General features: G+C 45.9%; 1 protein-coding gene across 1 annotated transcript in view; it reads left to right on the top strand.

Annotated features, from left to right (window-relative positions):
- Window positions 1-24,427, top strand: part of LOC311110341 (uncharacterized protein) — an 86,258-nt gene that overhangs the window by 20,853 nt on the left and 40,978 nt on the right. Inside the window, exons 2-3 of the mRNA XM_084152998.1 lie at window positions 20,614-20,958; window positions 22,657-22,725. Coding sequence (XP_084009124.1) covers window positions 20,614-20,958; window positions 22,657-22,725 — 414 coding nt within the window. The remainder of the gene's footprint in view (window positions 1-20,613; window positions 20,959-22,656; window positions 22,726-24,427) is intronic.

The raw sequence follows: 24,427 nt of genomic DNA, 5'->3' as shown, positions 1-24,427 counted from the left end.
TGTCACCTCCAGGTAGGTGTTTGTCCCCCTGTGTGCTGAGGGTGTCAGGTTCTTGTCCAGTTCTGGCATTTAGGTCGCCACAGACTAGTACATGTCCCTGGGTCTGGAAATGATTGATTTCCCCCTCCAGGATGGAGAAGCTGTCTTCTCAAAACAGGGAAGTTGACTTTCCACTTGGGGTTGCTCTGTGGGGTTATTTAATGAAGAGGTCTGGTCTGACCCGCTCGGGGTGGGGGTATCTTTCTCAAGGAAGAGCTTCTCCTGCTGAGCTGTATCTTTGATTAGGTGAAAGTCCAGCTGGAACTGTTTGGTGTTGCCCTGTACCAAAACTGTTCCAAATGTATAGAGATTTATATTAGATGACTCAGAGTCCTCGTTGAGTCCTAGTATCCTGAGTTTCCACCCATCGCTAACACCCCCCCTCCTAACAGAGGGGTAGTGTGCTAGTATAGCACTGTGCCATGGCAGTGGATGGTCTGTGTGGAAGATAAAGTTGCCTATGTTCCCATTTTTATAAAAGTCAGCAAAAAGTGTCTCCTGATTTCCCATAAGGAGCTTCATTTTGTACTCTTTTCGTGTCTTATCATTCTTTACCTACAGAGGGTACTGTATTGTAATAACCTCTGAACAGGGGGGGGGGTTGGGGTAGACTGTGCGACTCTCCTGCCATTGTTGGGCTCAAGGGCTTTGACACCTCTCACTTCACACGTCAGTGCTAATTTAAGTTGTATCTCTTTGTACTAGCAAGCTTGGTAGCCTTAACATTCAGTCCTTATAAAGTAAAATATATCATTGTAATGTATTTTTCTTCTTGTTTTTTTAAAGTAAAAAATAGCTTCAGACTAAACATTACTCACTCAGTTCCAGGTTGGATGGTGTTTTCAGGTTTCTGTTTGTTTGCCAGAGCATTTGCTGTATAGCTTGGGAATAGTAATCCTTGGTAGTAGAAAGCCTTCCAGGTAATTCCGTCCAAAATCAGGTTGTAGGTTTGTAGTTTTGGTTTGGAATGAAGGTTATGTTGTGGAGGGTAGCATCCTGTATATGTCCCTGCCAGAAAATCCAAGTTTATCTAACTCTAAATCTATATTTTTTGTAAAAACATGCTGGAAAATGCAGGAGCAATGTCTTTGAGCTCTCTCTCTCTCTCTCTCTCTCTCGCTCTCTCTCTCTCTCTCTCTCTCTCTCTCTCTCTCTCTCTCTCTCTCTCTCTCTCTCTCTCTCCTCTCTCTCTCTCTCTCTCTCTCTCTCTCTCTCTCTCTCTCTCTCTTCTCTCTCTCTCTCTCTCTCTCTCTCTCTCTCTCCTCTCTCTCTCTCTCTCTCTCTCTTTCTTTTTCTCTTAAACATCAACAAATTAATATCCTATTATTTCTCTCCAGTGGTATTATGTTCATGCAGGAACCCTTGTTTTCATTCCCATCATGCACAGCACTAATGACGCCCCTCTATGGAGGAAGTATGACATAATGATGAGGTCATGGTCTGTCAGCCTCCATGGCTCCTCTACAGTCACAACACCAGGTCATGATCTGGACTGTCAGCCTCCATGGTCTGGTCTGTCAGCCTCCATGGTCTGGTCTGTCAGCCTCCATGGTCTGGTCTGTCAGTCTCCATGGTCTGGTCTGTCAGCCTCCATGGTCTGGTCTGTCAGCCTCCATGGTCTGGACTGTCAGCCTCCATGGTCTGTCAGCTTTCATGGTCTGGACTGTCAGCCTCCATGGTCTGTCAGCCTCCATGGTCTGGTCTGTCAGCCTCCATGGTCTGGACTGTCAGCCTCCATGGTCTGTCAGCTTTCATGGTCTGGACTGTCAGCCTCCATGGTCTGGACTGTCAGCCTCCATGGTCTGTCAGCCTCCATGGTCTGGACTGTCAGCCTCCATGGTCTGTCAGCTTTCATGGTCTGGACTGTTAGCCTCCATGGTCTGTCAGCCTCCATGGTCTGGTCTGTCAGCCTCCATGGTCTGGTCTGTCAGCCTCCATGGTCTGGTCTGTCAGTCTCCATGGTCTGGTCTGTCAGCCTGCATGGTCTGGTCTGTCAGCCTCCATGGCTCCTCTATAGTCACCCAGTCGATTTTCTCCCTGTCTGCCTCCCACATGGCCCCCTATTCAGTGCGCTACTTTTTTATCAAGGTTCATTTGGCTCTGGCCAAAGGTTGTGCAGTATATAGGGAATAGGGTGCCATTTGGGACGCAGCCCCTGTCTTCTGCTCCTTACACTTTACACGCTTCACCTCTTTTCATACTGGTGACTACAGAATGGGGAGAAAATGCTGAGTCCATTTATGATGAATGCTTTGTTCTATATTGTCTGTCTGTGTGACTGGGTAACTAAGTTCACCCTGGCTAAAAGCCTCAGTCAGATGGCCCTCGTTCCAGAGGAGGACACGTTCTGGAGCCAGCACTCGTCTACAGTTTCCTGTCGTAGTTGCCTTCGGCTCCATGGCAAGCAGTCTAACCTTAGAGTCTCTGTAACCTCTCTGGCTCTTAATGGCAGTGGATGGGGACGGGGGACGGGGGACGGGGGGTTTCCTACCATCAGTAGAGATCCATGGCAAGCAGTCTGTCTAACCTTAGCACTCAGCTGATTCCTCATAGCCTGTCTGGCACGTAATGGCAGTGGATGGAGGGTGTATTCCATATTGGGCTTCCATACTCCATATTAATGTGAAGTGTTGGTCCCAGTGCAGCATCTTCAGCTCTGTTTATAGGTCATGTGATCCTGGAAGAGAGTGATACAGAGTTTGCGTCCCAATTGGCACCCTGTTCCCTATTTGGTGCACTACTTTTGACCAGGGCCCATTGGGCTCTAGTCAAAAGCAGCCCACTATGTAGGGAATAGGGTGTCGTTTGGGACTCAGCCAAAGAAGCTAGCTGGTGGAGCCATTAGCCATGAGTGTCAGTTAAGGTAACTGGATTACTGCACTCTAGTAGCAGCCCAGGCCCTGCCAAATGTGAAAGCAAAAGTAGCCTAGTGCAAATGGGGAATATACACGGAGTGGACAAAATATTAGGAACACCTTCCATACCCCGTTCAAAGGCACTTAAATCTTTTGTCTTGCCCATTCACCCTCAATGGTACACATACCCAATCCATGTCTCAATTGTCTCAAGGCTTAAAAATCCTTCTTTAACCTTTATCTATACTGATTGAAGTGGATTTAACAGGTGAGATCAATAAGGGATCATAGCTTTCACCTGCATTCACCTAGTCAGTCTATAGTGCCTTGCAAAAGTATTCATCCCCCTTGGCGTTTTACCTATTTTGTTGCATTACAACCTGTAATTTAAATGGATTTTTATTTGGATTTAATTTAATGGACATACACAAAATAGTCCAAATTGGGGAAGTGAAATGAAAAAAATAACTTGTTTCAAAAAATTCTAAAAAATAAATAACAGAAAAGTGGTGTGTGCATATGTATTCACCCCCTTTGCTATGAAGCCCCTAAATAAGATCTGGTGCAACAAATTACCTTCAGAAGTCACATAATTAGTTAAATAAAGGCCACCTGTGTGCAATCTAAGTGTCACATGATCTCAGTGTATATACACCTGTTCTGAAATCCCCCTGAGTCTGCAACACCACTAAGCAAGTGGCACCACCAAGCAAGCGGCACCATGGCGCTAAATACAGGGAAATTCTTGAGGGAAACCTGTTTCAGTCTTCCAGAGAATTGAGACTGGGACGGAGGTTCACCTTCCAGCAGGACAATGACCCTCGGCATACTGCTAAAGCAATACTCAAGTAATTTAAGGGGAAACATTTAAATGTCTTGGAATGGCCTAGTTAAAGCCCAGACCTCAATCCAATTGAGAATCTGTGGTATGACTTAAAGATTGCTGTACACCAGCGGAACCCATCCAACTTGAAGGAGCTGGAGCAGTTTTGCCTTGAAGAATGGGCAAAAATCCCAGTGGCTAGATGTGCCAAGCTTATAGAGACATACCCCAAGAGACTTGCAGCTGTAATTGCTGAAAAAGGTGGCTCTACAAAGTATTGACTTTGAGGGGGTGAATAGTTATGCATGCTCAAGTTTTCTGTTTTTTTGTCTCATTTCTTGTTTGTTTCACAATAAAAGTGGTAGGCATGTTGTGTAAATCAAATGATACAAACCCCCCAAAAATCAATTTTATTTCCAGGTTGTAAGGCAACAAAATAGGAAAAATGCCAAGGGGGGTGAATACTTTCGCAAGCCAAAGTATCATGGAAAGAGCAGGTGATCCTAATGTTTTGGCCACTCAGTGTATTATGTATTATGTATTATGTGCGACCACTGCTCCCGAGTGGCGCAGCAGTCTAAGGCGCTGCATCTCAGTGCTTGAGGCGTCACTACAGACCCCCTGGTTCGATTCCAGGCTGTATCACAACCGGCCGTGATTGGGAGTCCCATAGGGCGGCGCACAATTGGCCCAGCGTCGTCCGGGTTTGGCCGGTGTAGGCCGTCATTGTAAATAAGAATTTGTTCTTAACTGACTTGCCTAGTTAAATAAAGGTAAAACAAATAAAAAATGAATTGGGTTTCCTTTAGATACTGTCTTGGCCTAATTCCAATACTTCCAAAGTATATAGCAAATAAGGGCGTTATTGTCAACATAAAAGGTGAATGATGGTTTTTTTTCATGCAGAGTTATAATGCTGGTTCACGCGTGCACAGGGTGTCCAGGGTGACAGTGATGTGTAGCTGTTGTTGGTCTCTAGGACTCATTATAAACAATGCTGTTTTCATCTGTTGGCATCTTTAAAGGACACACACACACACACTGCCTCCGACACACACACACGCTGCCTCCGACACACACACACAAACAGCCGCCATCACAGGCTCTGACCTGCTTCCCAATCCCAGCACATTGTAACTGTGCAGTTGGAAAGCCCCTGTGCTCCATTTACAGCACTGTCCCAGTTTAGGCCAACGCACGGGGCAGCGCTCCGTGTCTAGGCACGGGTTTATCGAGAATTTAGAATATAATAACATTTGCAGCCTTATGTAACCTCTTGTCCTCCTAGCCGGTGAAAGGCAGTTCTTCTAAAGATGTGTTAATACTAATTTGCTTAAACATTCCACCCTATAGCCTAGTTCTGTTCCCTTGTCAGTATTTCTCTAGATGTGTTTTTGTTCTGTACTTTAACAGTCACGTTCAGAGCATGCTTCCAGTCTCTGTGATTTTCCTAAGGTGCCTCAGCAGAAATCCAGTCCCCATCTATGGTTGACAAAACTTGACATTCTCCGTAGGGTGCACCACGCTCCAAAAGCAGCCCCTCACTATTTTTAACTACTGTGTCTGTCGGAGTGGCACAGAAACCTGAGATGGCCGGCCGCAGAGGGGGGATGGCTGGATGGAGCGGAGGAGGGTGGATCTGCCGGATCCATGTCTGTGTGTTAATTGGGGCCCTCTAACATGAATGGGCCTAGTTGATGAGACGTGTTGGCTAGACTGGGGACATATCTGTAGGGATTGTGAACACAGAGTACAGTATGTCTGCTGATCTCAAGGCATGAAGTCCCCTATACTTACTACGACTGGTTGTAGTCTAATATCCCTATGAAATGTAATCTACAATATTTTGTTAGATGCAGAGGCAGCTGAGGTAGTAATGAGACTATAAAAGTGACCTAAAAGAATATGAATCTGAAACTATACTTCCTATGAACAACCCGACCAGACACACAGACTGACTCACTGCTATGAACAACCCGACCAGACACACAGACTGACTCACTGCTATGAACAACCCGTCCAGACACACAGACTGACTCACTGTTATGAACAACCCGACCAGACACACAGACTGACTCACTGCTAAGAACAACCCGACCAGACACACAGACTGACTCACTGCTATGAACAACCCGACCAGACACACAGACTGACTCACTGCTAAGAACAACCCGACCAGACACACAGACTGACTCACTGCTATGAACAACCCGACCAGACACACAGACTGACTCACTGCTATGAACAACCCGACCAGACACACAGACTGACTCACTGCTATGAACAACCCGACCAGACACACAGACTGACTCACTGCTATGAACAACCCGACCAGACACACAGACTGACTCACTGCTAAGAACAACTAAGGGTTTACTAACAAAATGTTCCTCTCAGTCTGTCCCATTTTGAGTCATGTCATCATGTTTGTTTCGGTTCTCTTTATGTGCCTTGTCCTTCTCCTTCATCCACTTTTGGTTCCTCCCAAGTCCCAACCCTCAAAGTCATTAAAGGCCACACACGAAAACAAACGACCACACCCAATTACTTATTACTGTAATAACCCTATAGCACAGTCTCAGACTGTTACTCATTACTGTAATAACCCTATAACACAGTCTCAGACTGTTACTTATTACTGTAATAACCCTATAACACAGTCTCAGACTGTTACTTATTACTGTAATAACCCTATAGCACAGTCTCAGACTGTTACTCATTACTGTAATAACCCTATAACACAGTCTCAGACTGTTACATATTACTGTAATAACCCTATAACACAGTCTCAGACTGTTACTCATTACTGTAATAACCCTATAACACAGTCTCAGACTGTTACTCATTACTGTAATAACCCTATAACACAGTCTCAGACTGTTACTCATTGGTTTCTCAAATGACTGCCTCGCCTGGTTCACCAACTACTTCTCAGATAGAGTTCAATGTGTCAAATCGGAGGGCCTGTTGTCTGGACCTATGGCAGTCTCTATGGGGGTGCCACAGGGTTCAATTCTTGGGCCGACTCTTTTCTCTGTGTATATCAATGACGTCGCTCTTGCTGCTGGTGACTCTCAGATCCACCTCTACGCAGACGACACCATTTTGTATACATCTGGCCCTTCATTGGACACTGTGTTAACAAACCTCCAAACGAGCTTAAATTCCATACAACACTCCTTCAGTAGCCTCCAACTGCTCTTAAACACTAGTAAAACTAAATGCATGCTCTTCAACCGAACGCTGCTTGCACCCGCCCACCCGACTAGAATCACTACTCTAGACGGGTCTGACCTAGAGTATGTGGACAACTACAAATATCTAGGTGTCTGGTTAGACTGTAAACTCTCCTTCCAGACTCACATTAAGAATCTCCAATCCAAAGTTAAATCTAGAATCGGTTTCCTATTTCGCAACAAAGCCTCCTTCACTCATGCTGCCAAACATGCCCTCGTAAAACTGACTATCCTACCGATCCTTGACTTCGGCGATGTCATTTACAAAATAGCCTCCAACACTCTACTCAGCAAATTGGATGTTGTCTATCACAGTGCCATCCGTTTTGTCTCCAAAGCCCCATATAATACCCACCACTGTGACCTGTACGCTCTTGTTGGCTGGTCCTCACTACATATTTGTCGCCAAACCCACTGGCTCCAGGCCATCTATAAATCACTGCTAGGCAAATCCCCGCCTTATCTTAGCTCATTGGTCACCATAGCAACACCCACCCGTAGTCTGCGCTCCAGCGGGTATATCTCACTGGTCATCCCCAAAGCCAACACCTCCTTTGGCCGCAATTCCTTCCAGTTCTCTGCTGCCAATGACTGGAACAAATTGCAAAAATCTCTGAAGCTGGAGACACTTATCTCCCTCACTAACTTTAAGCATCAGTTGTCAGAGCACCTTACCGATCACTGCACCTGTACACAGCCCATCTGAAATTAGCCCGCCCAACTACCTCATCCCTATATTGTTATTTATTTTGCTCATTTGTACCCCAGTATCTCTATTTGCACATCATCTCTTGCACATAATTCCAGTGTTATTACTAAATTGTAATTATTTTGCACTATAGCCTATTTTATTGCCTTACCGCCATAACTTGCTAAATTTGCACACTGTATATTATATGTATTTCTGTTGTATTTTTGACTTTGTTTTATTTTACCCCATATGTAACTCTGTGTTGTTGTTTTTATCGCACTGCTTTGCTTTATCTTGGCCAGGTCGCAGTTGTAAATGAGAACTTGTTCTCAACTGGTTTACCTGGTTAAATAAAGGTGAAAAAAAAAAAAAAAAAAAAAAACTGTAATAACCCTATAACACAGTCTCAGACTGTTACTCATTACTGTAATAACCCTATAACACAGTCTCAGACTGTTACTCATTACTGTAATAACCCTATAACACAGTCTCAGACTGTTACTCATTACTGTAATAACCCTATAACACAGTCTCAGACTGTTACTTATTACTGTAATAACCCTATAACACAGTCTCAGACTGTTACTCATTACTGTAATAACCCTATAACACAGTCTCAGACTGTTACTTATTACTGTAATAACCCTATAGCACAGTCTCAGACTGTTACTCATTACTGTAATAACCCTATAACACAGTCTCAGACTGTTACTCATTACTGTAATAACCCTATAACACAGTCGCAGACTGTTACTCATTACTGCAATAACCCTATAACACAGTCTCAGACTGTTACTCATTACTGTAATAACCCTATAACACAGTCTCAGACTGTTACTCATTACTGTAATAACCCTATAACACAGTCGCAGACTGTTACTCATTACTGCAATAACCCTATAACACAGTCTCAGACTGTTACTCATTACTGTAATAACCCTATAACACAGTCTCAGACTGTTACTCATTACTGTAATAACCCTATAACACAGTCTCAGACTGTTACTCATTACTGTAATAACCCTATAACACAGTCGCAGACTGTTACTCATTACTGTAATAACCCTATAACACAGTCTCAGACTGTTACTCATTACTGTAATAACCCTATAACACAGTCTCAGACTGTTACTCATTACTGTAATAACCCTATAACACAGTCTCAGACTGTTACTCATTACTGTAATAACCCTATAACACAGTCGCAGACTGTTACTCATTACTGTAATAACCCTATAACACAGTCTCAGACTGTTACTCATTACTGTAATAACCCTATAACACAGTCTCAGACTGTTACTCATTACTGTAATAACCCTATAACACAGTCTCAGACTGTTACTCATTACTGTAATAACCCTATAACACAGTCGCAGACTGTTACTCATTACTGTAATAACCCTATAACACAGTCTCAGACTGTTACTCATTACTGTAATAACCCTATAACACAGTCTCAGACTGTTACTCATTACTGTAATAACCCTATAACACAGTCTCAGACTGTTACTCATTACTGTAATAACCCTATAACACAGTCTCAGACTGTTACTCATTACTGTAATAACCCTATAACACAGTCTCAGACTGTTACTCATTACTGTAATAACCCTATAACACAGTCTCAGACTGTTACTTATTACTGTAATAACCCTATAACACAGTTTCACACTCTGTCATCCTCCTTCCCTGTTGTATGGCTGTAAGTTCCTGTTTCTTTGCGGAGATGTCACAATGGCTTCTATTTTAGTTTGAACTTTTCTGTCAATGTCTTTTCCAGTTGCTTAAACCTTGAGACCTACAGTTGAAGTCGGATGTTTACATACACCTTAGCAAATACATTTAAACTCAGTTTTTCACAATTCCTGACATTTAATCCTAGTAAAAATTCCCTATCTTAGGTCAGTTAGGATCACCACTTTATTTTAAGAATGTGAAATGTCAGAATAATAGTAGAGAGAATTATTTATTTCAGCTCTTATTTCTTTCATCACATTCCCAGTGGGTCAGAAGTTTACATACACTCAATTAGTATTTGGTAACATTGCCTTAAAATTGTTTAACTTGGGTCAAATGTTTTAGGTAGCCTTCCACCAGCTTCCCACAATAAGTTGGGTGAATTTTGGCCCATTCCTCCTGACAGAGCTGGTGTAACTGAGTCAGGTTTGTAGGCCTTCTTGCTCGCACACGCTTTTTCAGTTCTGCCCACAAATGTTCTATAGGATTGAGGTCAGGGCTTTGTGATGGCCACTCCAATACCTTGACTTTGTTGTCCTTAAGCCATTTTGCCACAACTTTGGAAGTATGCTTGGGGTCATTCCATTTGGAAGACCCATTTGCGACCAAGCTTTAACTTCCTGACTGATGTCTTGAGATGTTGCTTCAATATATCCACATAATTTTCCTTCCTCATGATGCCATCTATTTTGTGAAGTGCACCAGTCCATCCTGCAGCAAAGCACCCCCACAGCTAGGTATGACGGCTGCGTGGTCCCATGGTGTTTATACTTGCGTACTATTGTTTGTACAGATGAACGTGGTACCTTCAGGCGTTTGGAAATTGCTCCCAAGGATGAACCAGACTTGTGGAGGTCTACAATTATTTTTCTGAGGTCTTGGCTGATTTCTTTTGATTTTCCCATGATGTCAAGCAAAGAGGCACTGAGTTTGAAGATAGGCCTTGAAATACATCCGCAAGTACATTTCCAATTGACTCAAATTATGTCAATTAGCCTATCAGAAGCTTCTAAAGCCATGACATCATTTTCTGGAATTTCCCAAGCTGTTTAAAGGCACAGTCAACTTAGTGTATGTAAACTTCTGACCCACTGGAATTGTGATACAGTGCATTATAAATGAAATAATCTGTCTGTAAACAATTGTTGGAAAAATGACTTGTGTCATGCACCTAAGTAGATGTCCTAACCGACTTGCCAAAACTATAGTTTGTTAACAAGACATTTGTGGAGTGGTTGAAGAACGAGTTTTAATGACTCCAACTTAAGTGTATGTAAACCTCCAACTTCAACTGTAGTAGGCCCAGCCTTTAAAAGGTCAGACAGAGGTGAACTCACCTTTCTCTCATGACACTATAATAGCTGGAAGGTGTCTTTATAACCTTTACTCCCAGTTACCCAGCAGACCTGGATACGGTTGTTTAACTACAGTGTTTCCTCTATATTGCCGCCACTCCCAAATATATGATGTAAAAATAGAAATTAGAAAATACTTTTTGGGATGGTAAAATGTTTTCTGTGTAAACTTAAATGACTAAAACCAGATATTAAGTATGTAGAAAAGATAATGGAGCTATATATATTTATTTAAATAAGATCATCTAGACAGTCAGGGAGAATCTAAAATTCCAAAAATGTCATGGCATGGGGCCTGTCATGCCAAATAATGTCCCCCAGCCAAAAGGGGGAAACTATTTGCCATGACAGGCCCCCAATTATTTAGTTTGAGCTACTCTGACAACATAAGTAAAGGATGTTTTATTGTCACATACGGACAGCTAGTACTCAAACTACACACACACTCTCTCTCTCTCTCTCTCTCTCTCTCTCTCTCTCTCTCTCTCTCTCTCTCTCTCTCTCTCTCTCTCTCTTTCTCTCTCTCTCTTTCTCTCTCTCTCTCACACAAACATACACACACACACACGCACCACACACATTCTGCAAACTCCCCAGACTAGTACACTTGAGTTGTGCTAACATAACACACTACAACCCACACTTCCTAAGCAGATCAAGAGGGGTCTTATTTTTCTTCAGTACATAAGACACCCAGCATCCCACCCAGTCCTGCCTACCTGTGGAGAGAGAGACCACCTGTGGATCACTCCAGTGGGTGTTGATTGACTACAGAAAACAAACATGTTTTATTGTCACATACGGATAGGTGCAGTGAAATGTGTTGTTTTACAGGGTCAGCCATAGTAGTACGGCGCCCTGGAGCAAATTAGGGTTAAGTGTCTTGCTCAAGGGCACATCGACTTATTTTTCACCTTGTCTGCTCGGATATTTGAACCAGCGACCTTTCAGTTACCGCTAGGCTACCTGTTAACCGCTAGGCTACCTGTTAACCGCTACGCTACCTGTAAACCGCTACGCTACCTGTTAACCGCTAGGCTACCTGTTAACCGCTATGCTACCTGTTAACCGCTAAGCTACCTGTTAACCGCTAGGCTACCTGTTAACCGCTACGCTACCTGTTAACCGCTACACTACCTGTTAACCGCTACGCTACCTGCCGTGACAAAATGTGTAGAATTGCAGGAAACAAGCTTTAAAACTGTACAATTTTATATCCGCCCTTGGCAAAATGTGTACAATTGCAGAAAATTAGCTTTAAAACAGCAAAAATGTTCTCGCTGCGGCCAAGAGGAGGTCCTCTAAAATGTTTGGTCGGAGACGGCGACGCTCACAATGGGCCCTGGTCAAAAGTAGTGCACTATGCAGGGAAAAGAGTGTCATTTGGGATGCAAACTTGGATGGGTCTGCAGAGAGGGATACGCTCCGTCTACCTACTGTGAGCTTAATGTGAGTCAGCTAGCTGGCCTGGAGCCCTTCACACCTATATCACACAACAATATCCTTCTCTCTCTCTCTTTTCATCTCTCTCTTCCCTTCCGTTCCACTTTTTGCCTCTCAACCTCTTTCTTTTCCCTTTTAATCATTCACCTTTTCTCTCCACCCTCGTTCGACTGAACCTCCCCCCTCTTTCTGTCTCTCTCTCCTCCTCTCTTGCTGTTCTCCATAGGTCATTGTGGAGGTGCGCAATTTTTATTTTCCCCTGTCCCCATTCCCCCACTCTCTCTCTCCCCCACTCTCTCTCTCTCTCTCTCTCTCTCTCTCTCTCTCTCTCTCTCTCTCTCTCTCTCTCTCTCTCTCTCTCTCTCTCTCTCTCTCTCTCTCTCTCTCTCTCTCTCTCTCTCTCTCTCTCTCTCTCTCTCTCTCTCTCAGCCGGGCCCAGACAGCAGCTGAATAGCCCAGCCCAGAGAGACACAGTGCCTGCTTCCCAAATGGCACCCTATTCCACTACTTTTGACCAGAGCCCTATTGACCCTGATCAAAAGTAGTGCACTAGTAGGGTTCCCTTTGGGACACAGACAAAGTCAGCAGGCGAGCCAAGTTTAAGAACAATGTCAGACCAGGAATTAACACAGGAAGTTTTTTGGATTGCTGTGACCTCTCTGTGACCCTCCAAAAGGTCAGAGGTTAAGAAGCCTCAGGACCAGAGATCAGAGCAAATCAAATCAAATCAAATTGTTTTTGCCACATATGCCGAATACAACAGGTTTTCACCTTACAGTGAAATGCTTACTTACAAGCCCTTAACCAAAAATGCAGTTTTTTAAGAAAAAAAAAAAAAGTGTTAAGTAAAAAATAGAAAATAGCAAATAATTAAAGAGCAGCAGTAAATAATAATGTATCAAATAGTCCGTGTATCAGGCTTTGTTGGTGTATCTTATCGATGATTTGAGATGTGTATATGTAACTTGACTTTGAATGTTACTGGTGATACTGTAAAGTAGCTGCCAGGTGGTGTCTCATTCCAATGGTCGATGTGCATACGTAACATTCTGTCGACTCATACCCCCACACCACCCCCACACCACCCCCACACCACCCCCCACACCACCCCCCACACCACCCCCACACCACCCCCACACCACCCCCCACACCACCCCCACACCACCCCCCACACCACCCCCACACCACCCCCCACACCACCCCCACACCACCCCACACCACCCCCCACACCATCCCCACACCACCCCCCACACCACCCCCCACACCCCCCCCACACCATCCCCACACCACCCCCCACACCACCCCCCACACCACCCCCCACACACAGGATAATGCTCCATCTTCAGATCAGAGTGGTAGTAACCATATGTTTCATATGTTTAGCCTCAGCAGCATAGTTTGCACTTTGCAGAGGTTGGCACTGTATTAATTAACCATTCTAAATGTCACGTCAGCACTTTCCACTGCAACAGGGGCCTGTATTACATGGATTTTATAATGTCGTATGTTTTTCCCCCAACCCCTCTTTCCATCAATTTGTATAGCAGACCCTCATGCCAAATTGAGTCAAAAGCTTTTTTGAAATCAACAAAGCTTGAGAATGCATTTTAATTTTAATTGTATTATTATTATTATTTAAAAACAAATTAGGGGGTAGATCAGCTTTAATATTTCAGATAGATTGTAACATCCATCAATGTAATTGTCTGCATCACTTCCAATCCCCCATATGGTTTTTTTTCTCGCGATTTTTTTTCTACAGTGGGGAGAACAAGTATTTGATACACTGCCGATTTTGCAGGTTTTCCTACTTACAAAGCATGTAGAGGTCTGTCATTTTTATCATAGGTACACTTCAACTGTGAGAGACGGAATCTAAAACAAAAATCCAGAAAATCACATTGTATGATTTTAAGTAATTAATTTGCATTTTATTGCATGACATAAGTATTTGATCACCTACCAACCAGTAAGAATTCCGGCTCTCACAGACCTGTTAGTTTTTCTTTAAGAAGCCCTCCTGTTCTCCACTCATTACCTGTATTAACTGAACCTGTTTGAACTCGTTACCTGTATAAAAGACACATGTCCACACACTCAATCAAACAGACTCCAACCTCTCCACAATGGCCAAGACCAGAGAGCTGTGTAAGGACATCAGGGATCAAATTGTAGACCTGCGCAAGGCTGGGATGGGCTACAGGACAATAGGCAAGCAGCTTGGTGAGAAGGCAACAACTGTTGGCGCAATTATTAGAAAATTGAAGAAGTTCAAGATGACGGTCAATCACCCTCGGTCTGGGGCTCCATGCAAGATCTCACCTCGTGGGGCGTCAATGATCATGAGGAAGGTAAAGGATCAGCCCAAAACTACATGGCAGGACCTGGTCAATGACCTGAAGAGAGCTGGAACCACAGTCTCAAAGAAAACCATCAGTAACACACTACGCCGTCATGGATTAAAATCCTGCAGCGCACGCAAGGTCCCCCTGCTCAAGCCAGCGCATGTCCAGGCCCATCTGAAGTTTGCCGGTGACCATCTGGATGATCCAGAGGAGGAATGGGAGAAGGTCATGTGTCTGATGAGACAAAAATATAGCTTTTTGGTCTAAACTCCACTCACCATGTTTGGAGGAAGAAGAAGGATGAGTACAACCCCAAGAACACCATCCCAACCGTGAAGCATGGAGGTGGAAACATCAACCCAATACAAAATCTTTGGAGGGAGCTGAAAGTCCGTATTGCCCAGCGACAGCCCCGAAACCTGAAGGATCTGGAGAAGGTCTGCATGGAGGAGTGGGCCAAAATCCCTGCTGCAGTGTGTGCAAACCTGGTCAAGACCTACAGGAAACGTATGATCTCTGTAATTGCAAACAAAGGTTTCTGTACCAAATATTAAGTTCTGCTTTTCTGATGTATCAAATACTTATGTCATGCAATAAAATGCAAATTAATTACTTAAAAATCATACAATGTGATTTTCTGGATTTTTGTTTTAGATTCCGTCTCTCACAGTTGAAGTGTACCTATGATAAAAATTACAGACCTCTACATGCTTTGTAAGTAGGAAAACCTGCAAAATCGGCAGTGTATCAAATACTTGTTCTCCCCACTGTATATATATATATACACATACACATACACATACACATACACATACACATACATACACAGCATGAGAAGACTTTGCCTTTGTTTTGGTTTGTTTGTTTGTCAATTAGGGTGTGCAGGGTGAATAGGTGGTCTGTCGTACGGTAATTTGGTAAAAAGCCAATTTGACATTTGCTCAGTACATTGTTTTCACTGAGGAAATGAACTAGTTCTGTTAATGATAATGCAGAGGATTTTCCCAAGGTTGCTGTTGACGCATATCCCACAGTAGTTATTGGGGTCCAATTTGTCTCCACTTTTGTGGATTGGGGTGATCAGTCCTTGGTTCCAAATATTGGGGAAGATGCCAGAGCTAAGGATGATGTTAAAGAGTTTAAGCCAATTGGAATTTGTGGTCTGTATATTTTATCATTTCATTGAGGATACCATCAACACCACAGGCCTTTTTGGGATGGAGGGTTTGTATTTTGTCCTGTAGTTCATTCAATGTAATTGGAGAATCCAGTGGGTTCTGGTAGTCTTTAATAGTTGATTCTAAGATTTGCATTTGATCATGTATATTTTTTGGCTGTTTGTTCTTTGTTATAGGGCCAAAAAGATTGGAGAAGTGGTTTACCCATATATCTTTGTGTTGTTGTTTGTTTTCCAATTTCCCAGAAGTGGTTAGAGTCTATTGATTCTTCAATTACATTGAGCTGATTTCTGACATGCTGTTCCATATTTTTCCGTAGTGTATATCTTTATTGTTTTAGTGATTCACCATAGTGAAGGCGTAGGCTCAGGTTTTTCTGGGTCTCTATGTTTTTGGTTGGATAGGTTTCTCTCAATTTCTTTCTTAGGTTTTTGCATTCTTCATGAAACCATTTGTCACTGTTGTTACTTTTCTTCGGTTTTCTGTTAGAGATTTTTTGATTTGATAGGGAAGCTGAGAGGTCAAATATACTGTTTAGGTTTTCTACTGCCAAGTTTATACCTTCACTATTACAGTGGAACGTTTTCTCCAGGAAGTTGTCTAAAAGGGATTGATTTTGTTGTGTCCTTATTGTTTTTTTGGTAGGTTTCGACACTACTTTCCTTCCATCTATGTCACGATCGTCTAAGGAAGCGGACCAAGGCGCAGCGTGTTTAGCGAACATGTTGACTTTATTAAATTAAAGCAACCACGAAAACAACAAAACAAATGACGATAGTGAAGTCCACAGTGACAATGACTGAACATGGAACAAAAACCCACAAACATAAGGTGAACACAGACAGTTTAAATATGGCTCCCCAATCAGAGATAACGAGCCGACAGCTGACACTCGTTACCTCCGATTGGGAGTCACTTGACCAAACACGGAAAACAAAACCAATACCAAACACAACAAATGAACACACCCTATACCCAACACAACCAAATGAATACACCCTGGCTCAAACAACACAGTCCCGGAGCCAGAGCGTGACAGTACCCCCCCCTAAAGGCGCGGACTCCGACCGCGCCTACACCCCAAAATAGGGGAGGGCTGGGTGGGTGTTGCTCCTCGGAGGCGGCTCCGGCTCCGGGCTTGACCACCACCCCACTTCACTCCCCCCGTAGTGCCCCCGGTCCGATCTGACCCAGCTTGCTGGATCAGGACCTCCGACGCGCACCCCCTGGCTTGGTGCGAGTAGCAGGAATGGGCTGGATCAAGCTGACGGCTCACCACCCTTGGCTTGGTGCGAGTAGCAGGAGGGACGAGCTGAACAGGCTGATGACTCGCACCCTTGGCTTGGTGCGAGTAGCAGGAACGGGCCGGACCAGGCCGACGACTCGCACCCCTGGCTTGGTTGCGAGTAGCAGGAACGGGCTGGACCAGGCCGACGACTCGTACCCCTGGCTTGGTGCGAGTAGCAGGAACAGGCTGGACCAGGCTGACGACTCGCACCCTTGTCTTGGTGCGAGTAGCAGGAACGGGCTGGACCAGGCTGGCGACTCGCACCCCTGGTTTGGTGCGAGTGGCAGGAACAGGCCGGGGCTGGGCTGGCGACGCACACCTTAGCCTTAGTACGTGGAGCAGGAACAGGCCGGGCTGGGCTGGCGACGCACACCGTAGGCTTCGTACCGTGGAGCAGGAACAGGCCGGGCTGGGCTGGCGAACGCACCCCGTAGGCTTGGTGCGTGGAGCAGGAACAGGCCGGGCTGGGCTGGCGACGCACCACCGTAGGCTTCTTACGTGGAGCAGGAACAGGCCGGGCTGGGCTGGCGACGCACACCCGTAGGCTTTGTGCGTTAAAGCAGGAACAGGCCGGGCTGGGCTGGCGACGCACACCGTAGGTTTGGTGCGTGGAGCTGGGACAGGCCTCACCGGACTGTGGAGGACAGATAGGAGACCTGGAGCGAAGAGCGGCCACCCCCCGGTCCTGGCTGGATGCCTACCCTCACACACTCTGCGTGAGGCATCCGCACACAGGACGTACAGGGCTGTGAACCCGTACCGACATGACAGCACCTCGATACGGGAGCAGGATATCCGGGACCGCGGAGAGGCACTGGAGACCTCGAGCGTAGATCCGGCACACTCCGTCCTGGCTGCATCCCCCCCCTTCGCACGACACGTGCGGGGTGCTTGCACAGGACGTACAGGACTGTGCCGGACCACTCGTGGCACAGTACGCTGCTCCGCATACCGCGGAACCTGCCCCGTCTCACGGCTGCCATGCCTGAGTACGGGAAGTTGGTTCCGCTCTACCTCCAGGCCTCGCCAACCTGCCTTCTGCCTCCCAACACCAGTGACCACCTCTCCAAAACGTCCTGTAGCAGCCGCCTGCTGCCCAGCCGCCCAAGCCATGTGCCCCCCCCCAAAAAATTTTTTTGGGGTTGCCTCTCTTCCATCCGACGATGGCCCTGCTGACGCCGTTGCTCCTCTCCTGCCAGGTTCTCCCCCTTCATCGCCCTCCCGGTACCGGACGGCCTCCTCCTGCGTAATATGTCCCCAGCCGAGGAGGACATCCACCAGCGTTCTCTCCTGCGGGTGTTCCTGTATACGCTGCTTGGTCCTTTTGTGGTGGGTTTTTCTGTCACGATCGTCTAAGGAAAGCGGACCAAGGCGCAGCGTGTTTAGCGAACATGTTGACTTTATTAAATTAAAGCAACCACGAAAACAACAAAACAAATGACGATAGTGAAGTCCACAGTGACAATGACTGAACATGGAACAAAAACCCACAAACATAAGGTGAACACAGACAGTTTAAATATGGCTCCCAAATCAGAGATATCGAGCCGACAGCCTGACACTCGTTACCTCCGATTGGGAGTCACTTGACCAAACACGGAAAACAAAACCAATACCAAACTACAACAAATGAACACAACCCTATACCCAACACAACCAAATGAATACACCCTGGCTCAAACAACACAGTCCCGGAGCCAGAGCGTGACAATCTATTGCATTTCTTAAATTATTCAGTTCCTTTGGCTTTGATGCCTCATGATTGAGGTATTGCTCTGTTCAAGTAGACTGTGATTTTGCTGTGGTCTGATAGGGGTGTCAGTGGGGCTGACTGTGAACGCTCTGAGAGACTCTGGAGTTGAGGTCAGTTATAAAAGTAGGTCTACAGTACTGCTGCCAAGAGATGCGCTATAGGTGGACGACTACCATAAGGGAGTCCCCTCAAGAGCCGACCAGTCTGACTACTCCCCCCTCTCTCTCCTTCGCCCTTCATTCATCTCTTCTCTCTCTCCTCTCTCTCTTCCCTCTCTCTCCATCTCTCTCATCCTCTCTCCTCATCTCACTCTCTCTCTCCTCTTCTCTCTCTCTCTCTCTCTCTCTCTCTCTCTCTCCCCTCTGTCTCTCTCTCTCTCTCTCTCTCTCTCTCTCTCTCTGTCTCTCTCTCTCTCTCTCTCTCTCTCTCCTCTCTCTCTCTCTCTCTCTCTCTCTCTTCTCTCTCTCTCTCTCTCTCTCTCTCATCTCTCTCTCTTCTCTCTCTCTCTCTCTCCTCTCTCTCTCTCTCTCTCTTCTCTCTTCTCTCTCTCTCTATCCTCTCTCTCTCTCTCTCTCTCTCTCTCTCTCTCTCTCTCTCTCTCTCTCTCTCTCTCTCTCTCTCTCTCTCTCTCTCTCTCTCTCTCTCTCTTCTCTGTCTCTCTCTCTCTATATATCTCCCTCCCCCCTCTTCTCTTGCTCCTTTCTCTCTTTCTCAATCTATTGCAAAAAAAAAATTGATGTATTCCCTAACTTCCTTCCCTCTGCCTTTGAATGTGTCTTGTGTGTTTTGGGGAAAGCTGAGCCGGGTCTTCCCTTTGAAGATAAATCAGATGTATTACACACTGTGGCTGCATTCCCAAATGGCACCCTATTCTCTATATATGCTAGTGCACTGCTTTTGACCAGGGCCCGAATGGCTCTGGTCAAAAGCAGTGCACTATATAGCGAATAGGGTGCCATATTGGACACTGTGCGCCTCTTGCCAGCCCTGTCCCTGGTTGTCTGGGGGCGTTTAATGTGTCTGATGTTGTGGTGAGCTTGGCTCTGCAGAACCAAAAGCTCCGGTGAGGGAGGAGAGGAGGAGAGGAGGTTGGAGGAGTGGTGGAGTGGAGGAGTGGAGGAGAGGAGGAGAGGAGAGGAGGAGAGGAGGAGTGGAGGAGAGGAGGAGAGAGGAGGAGTGGAGGAGAGGAGGAGTGGAGGAGAGGAGGAGTGGTGAGAGGATGGATGTGGAGGAGAGGAGGAGAGGAGGAGAGAGGAAGAGGAGGAGGAGTGGAGGGAGAGGAGGAGAGGAGGAGAGGAGGAGTGGAGGAGTGGAGGAGAGGAGGAGAGGAGGAGTGGAGAGGAGGAGGAGGAGTGGAGGAGAGGAGGAGAGTAGGAGTGGAGGAGAGGAGGAGTAGAGGAGTGGAGAGAGTAGGTAGAGGAGGAGTGGAGGAGAGAGGAATGGAGGAGAGGAGGAGAGGAGGAGTGGAGGAGAGGAGGAGTCGGAGGAGTGTGACTGATGTGTGTGAATTTGGTGAGAAAGAAGATGTTAATGGAAGGTAATGAGTTTGAGTGTTGGGATAATGACAGCAGGCAGTTCTTCCCAGTGAAGGTGTTTTGGTCTGGGATGATGCTAGAGTTTGTTAGCATCACTAGTGCTAGCATCACATCATCATACTGGCTTGATAAGAATTGTATAATACTCACCCAAGTGTGTTCTGGGACAGGTATTGATATAATGTTGATATCAATAATTTGTAAATATTCTACTTGCACAGGTATTCCATATTTTGATATTTCAGTACATTAAACAAATATATTGTCTTCAAACCTACCCTTTATGCATAGTATTCTACTTCTGATCATTGATGAATGTTTACTCTTTCCTCCAGGTCTCCGCTCCACACCGCAGCCTTTAGCCATCCAGAATGAAGACAAGAAGATAGTGAAGGATCTTCTGACACCAGACGACTCAGACATCTCAGACCTCTCCCCAGACACAGAGTCCTGTCCCAAAACATACCCCTCCACAAAGACCGACCCCTCCACAAAGACCGACCCCTCCACAAAGACAGACCCCTCCACCAAGACAGACACCTTCACAAAGACCGACCCCTCCGCAAAGACCGACCCCTCCACAAAGACAGACCCCTCCACCAAGACAGACCCCTCCACCAAGACAGATGCCAGACCTGGCACCCCTGGGTCTGGCACCAGCCCCCATCCCAAAAAAGGAGGTACGTTATACAACACCTGGCCTGTGCTCAGAACAGCTCAGAGACCCACTGGGTTAGACATCCAGTGTGAGGTGTACAGTTTGGTAGCTGTTGAAGCTAATTGTCATGTGAGGGGAGAACCATTCAGTGATTCATATCTGTGGACTGGTGAAAGGTTTCTATAATTTCTCAGACTAATCTAATGGATCTTCAGTCATTACATACCCAATCAGACAGATGGCAGTGGGTGAACTACAAATCTTCATTTGTTGAGGGGAGGGGTGGGCGGTATGGAGGAGGTGGGTAGGGGAGGGATGAAGGGGGTGTAGTGGGGCCTTGTGTTGGGACAGGACCTCCAGGCTCAGTGGGTTTTTGTGAACCTTCCCCAGCATGTCTCTCCAGACTCCAGCCCTGGCTGTAAGACCCCAGCCCTGTCTCTCCAGTCCCCAGGCCTGGCTGTAAGACTCCAGTCCTGGCTGTAAGACTCCAGTCCTGGCTATAAGGCTCCAGTCCTGGCTGTAAGACTCCAGTCCTGGCTGTAAGACTCCAGCCATGTTTGTAAGATTTCAGCTCTGTCTGTAAGACTCCAGCCCTGTCTCTTCAGACTCCAGCCCTGTCTCTTTAGACTCCAGCCCTGTCTCTTCAGACTCCAGCCCTGTCTCTTCAGACTCCAGCCCTGTCTCTTCAGACTCCAGCCCTGTCTCTTCAGACTCCAGCCCTGTCTCTTCAGACTCCAGCCCTGTCTCTTCAGACTCCAGCCCTGTCTCTTCAGACTCCAGCCCTGTCTCTTCAGACTCCAGCCCTGTCTCTTCAGACTCCAGCCCTGTCTCTTTAGACTCCAGCCCTGTCTCTTCCTGTCTCTTCAGACTTCAGTCCTGGCTGTAAGACTCCAGTCCTGGCTGTAAGACTCCAGTCCTGGCTGTAAGACGCCAGTCCTGGTTGGTAGACTCTAGTACAGGAATTTCACCCTTCGATTGTGGTGGTGGGAGGAAAGAGTGGTTGCTATGGAGACAGCCGGGGGCTCTTGCTGCAGGGCCCTCTCAGGTTGGCAGAGAAAACGCAGCATACATATTACATAGCATGGGGCTCCAGAAAAGGAGACTTTGGTTACCCCAGGGCCCTGTTTCCAATGCATACAGCTTAATCAAAGTAGAGCAGTTCCATAGTCACCGTCACCAAAAATACACGCCCTAGCCTGAAACAGGATTAGAAATTAATACAATAAAATCCTTCATCTTACGCTGTTTGCATTTATCAAAGTGTATCAGGGAGGACGTTGATAATTGCTGCAGACAGGAAATGCAGAAAAATACATGGTGTACATCCCAAATGGCACCCTATTCCCTATATAGTGCACTACTTTTGGTCAAAGGTAGTGCACTATATAGGGAATAGGGCGCCATTTGAGGCGCACACATGAACACATGAGTTCCCTTCTGGTTCACACAGCATTGTTCAACTGTTGAGGGAATAACATTATAGCATCGCAGCGGGAGATGTAGCTTCCTGACCTTCATCTTGAATATATGTATGAAATCACTCTCTAGTTTAGAATTGATACAGGAATTGTTTCAAGTACGTGACCTCTCTCATACTATGATACTCTACATGACAGGTGTGATCAGCTGTTTGGTGCACTGGGACTCTGCAGTGCATTGATATTTTTAGGTAAAAATAAATGTATAACTGATGCATAGTTATTTTTTTCTCTCTGCCTAGATGGGTTGACGACAGAGCAACGACACAAGCTGGCGAAGGAGCGGAGGGAGGAGAGGGCCAAATACATTGGTAAGCCCTAAAGGAAAATAAGCTATAGAAAAATGTGTTTTCTGTTATCATGTGTGACATGTTGGGCTTGCCTGGTGTGGGGGGAAAATAGACTTATCTAGTCGTGTCTAGGGGTGCGTCCCAAGTGGCACCCTATTCCCTATGGGTCCAATGGTCAAAAGTAGTGCACTATAAAGGGAATAGGGCACCACTTGGGTTTTTGACACATTTGGTATTTTATTAGGATCCCCATTAGCTGTTGTGAAAGCATCAGCTACTCTTCCTGGGGTCCACACAAAACATGAAAGATGACAGTGCAGAACATTACTAGACAACAACTCAAGGACAGAACTACATTAGTTAATTTTTTACAAAAGGCACACGTAGTTTACATATCAATACATACACACAAACTATCTAGGTCAAATAGGGGGAAGGTATGGAATTAACCAATAGACACTGTAGCCTTCAATATGTTGAATTACACAACCCTGAACTGGCCGCCTGTCTTTAACCATTGGCCTCTCTTACATTGTAAAACTCTGCCATGGGGGTTCTGCCATGGGGGTTCTGCCATGGGGGTTCTGCCATGGGGGTTCTGTCATGGGGGTTCTGCCATGGGGGTTCTGCCATGGGGGTTCTGCCATGGGGGTTCTGTCATGGGGGTTCTGTTATGGGGGTTCTGCCATGGGGGTTCTGCCATGGGGGTTCTGCCATGGGGGTTCTGTCATGGGGGTTCTGCCATGGGGGTTCTGCCATGGGGGTTCTGCCATGGGGGTTCTGTCATGGGGGTTCTGCCATGGGGGCTCTGCCATGGGGGTTCTGCCATGGGGGTTCTGTCATGGGGGTTCTGTCATGGGGGTTCTGTCATGGGGGTTCTGCTTTCTAATGATTGATGGATGTTGATACATGCTGTTGTCTTCTCTCATATTGCTGCTTCAGAACAGCAAACTCAGCTGCAAGGTAAGGCTACTCTATACGGCACTGTATAAGAGCAGCGTTGGTAACATCAATTGTAAGCAGCAACAGTCATGTTCCACATCTCCACCTTGTGGTTGTGAAACAATGTATTTTTATTTCTGCCTGCTTCTGAACAGTCCTTTCCTTTCTCGTTCATTAATCAGTTTGTTGTCTTCTGATTGTTGACCTGTTGTTGTCCACTGGGAACCTCACAACGTCCTGTTTGTCTCTGAGAAGAAGGATGATCAGATAGTTCAGTTATGAGTCCATCATCATGGTTTTTCTTTCCTGTCTTCAGTGTGCAGAGATTTGCCTTACACCATATTTGCACCTTTCCTCTGTACATGTTTGCTTGTATACTTTGCATCATTTTGTTGGATCATTGTAATGTCTTTCCAGTATAGATTTTTCTTGACAGTGTATGTTATCAGGGTCTATTTTTATGTCAAGGTATTCTGTGATCTTATTATCAACCCAGAGACACTCCGTACACTAGCATTTCCCCACAGCCTCATTCTTCCATAACATTGGCCCAAGCCTGTGTTTGTACACTAAACCCAAAGCCTGAGCAATCAATCCAATCCAAGGTATTCTGTGAGCTTGTTTTCAACTCAACATGCGGTACACCCCGTCCCTTAACAATGGCCCAAGCCCCCCTCTCTGTCCCTGTACGCAAAGGCCAAAGCTTCAGCAACCAACCGACCAATCAGAGGACGTCTCCCACTGAGCCATCCCATAGTCCCCCTGGGGCGCGGCGTGAAAA

This window comes from Coregonus lavaretus, assembly GCF_964263955.1.
Source record: "Coregonus lavaretus genome assembly, chromosome: 3".
NCBI classification, from domain to species: domain Eukaryota; kingdom Metazoa; phylum Chordata; class Actinopteri; order Salmoniformes; family Salmonidae; genus Coregonus; species Coregonus lavaretus.
The sequence above is the reverse complement of the archived record's forward strand: the minus strand, read 5'-3'. Positions and strand labels throughout refer to the sequence as shown.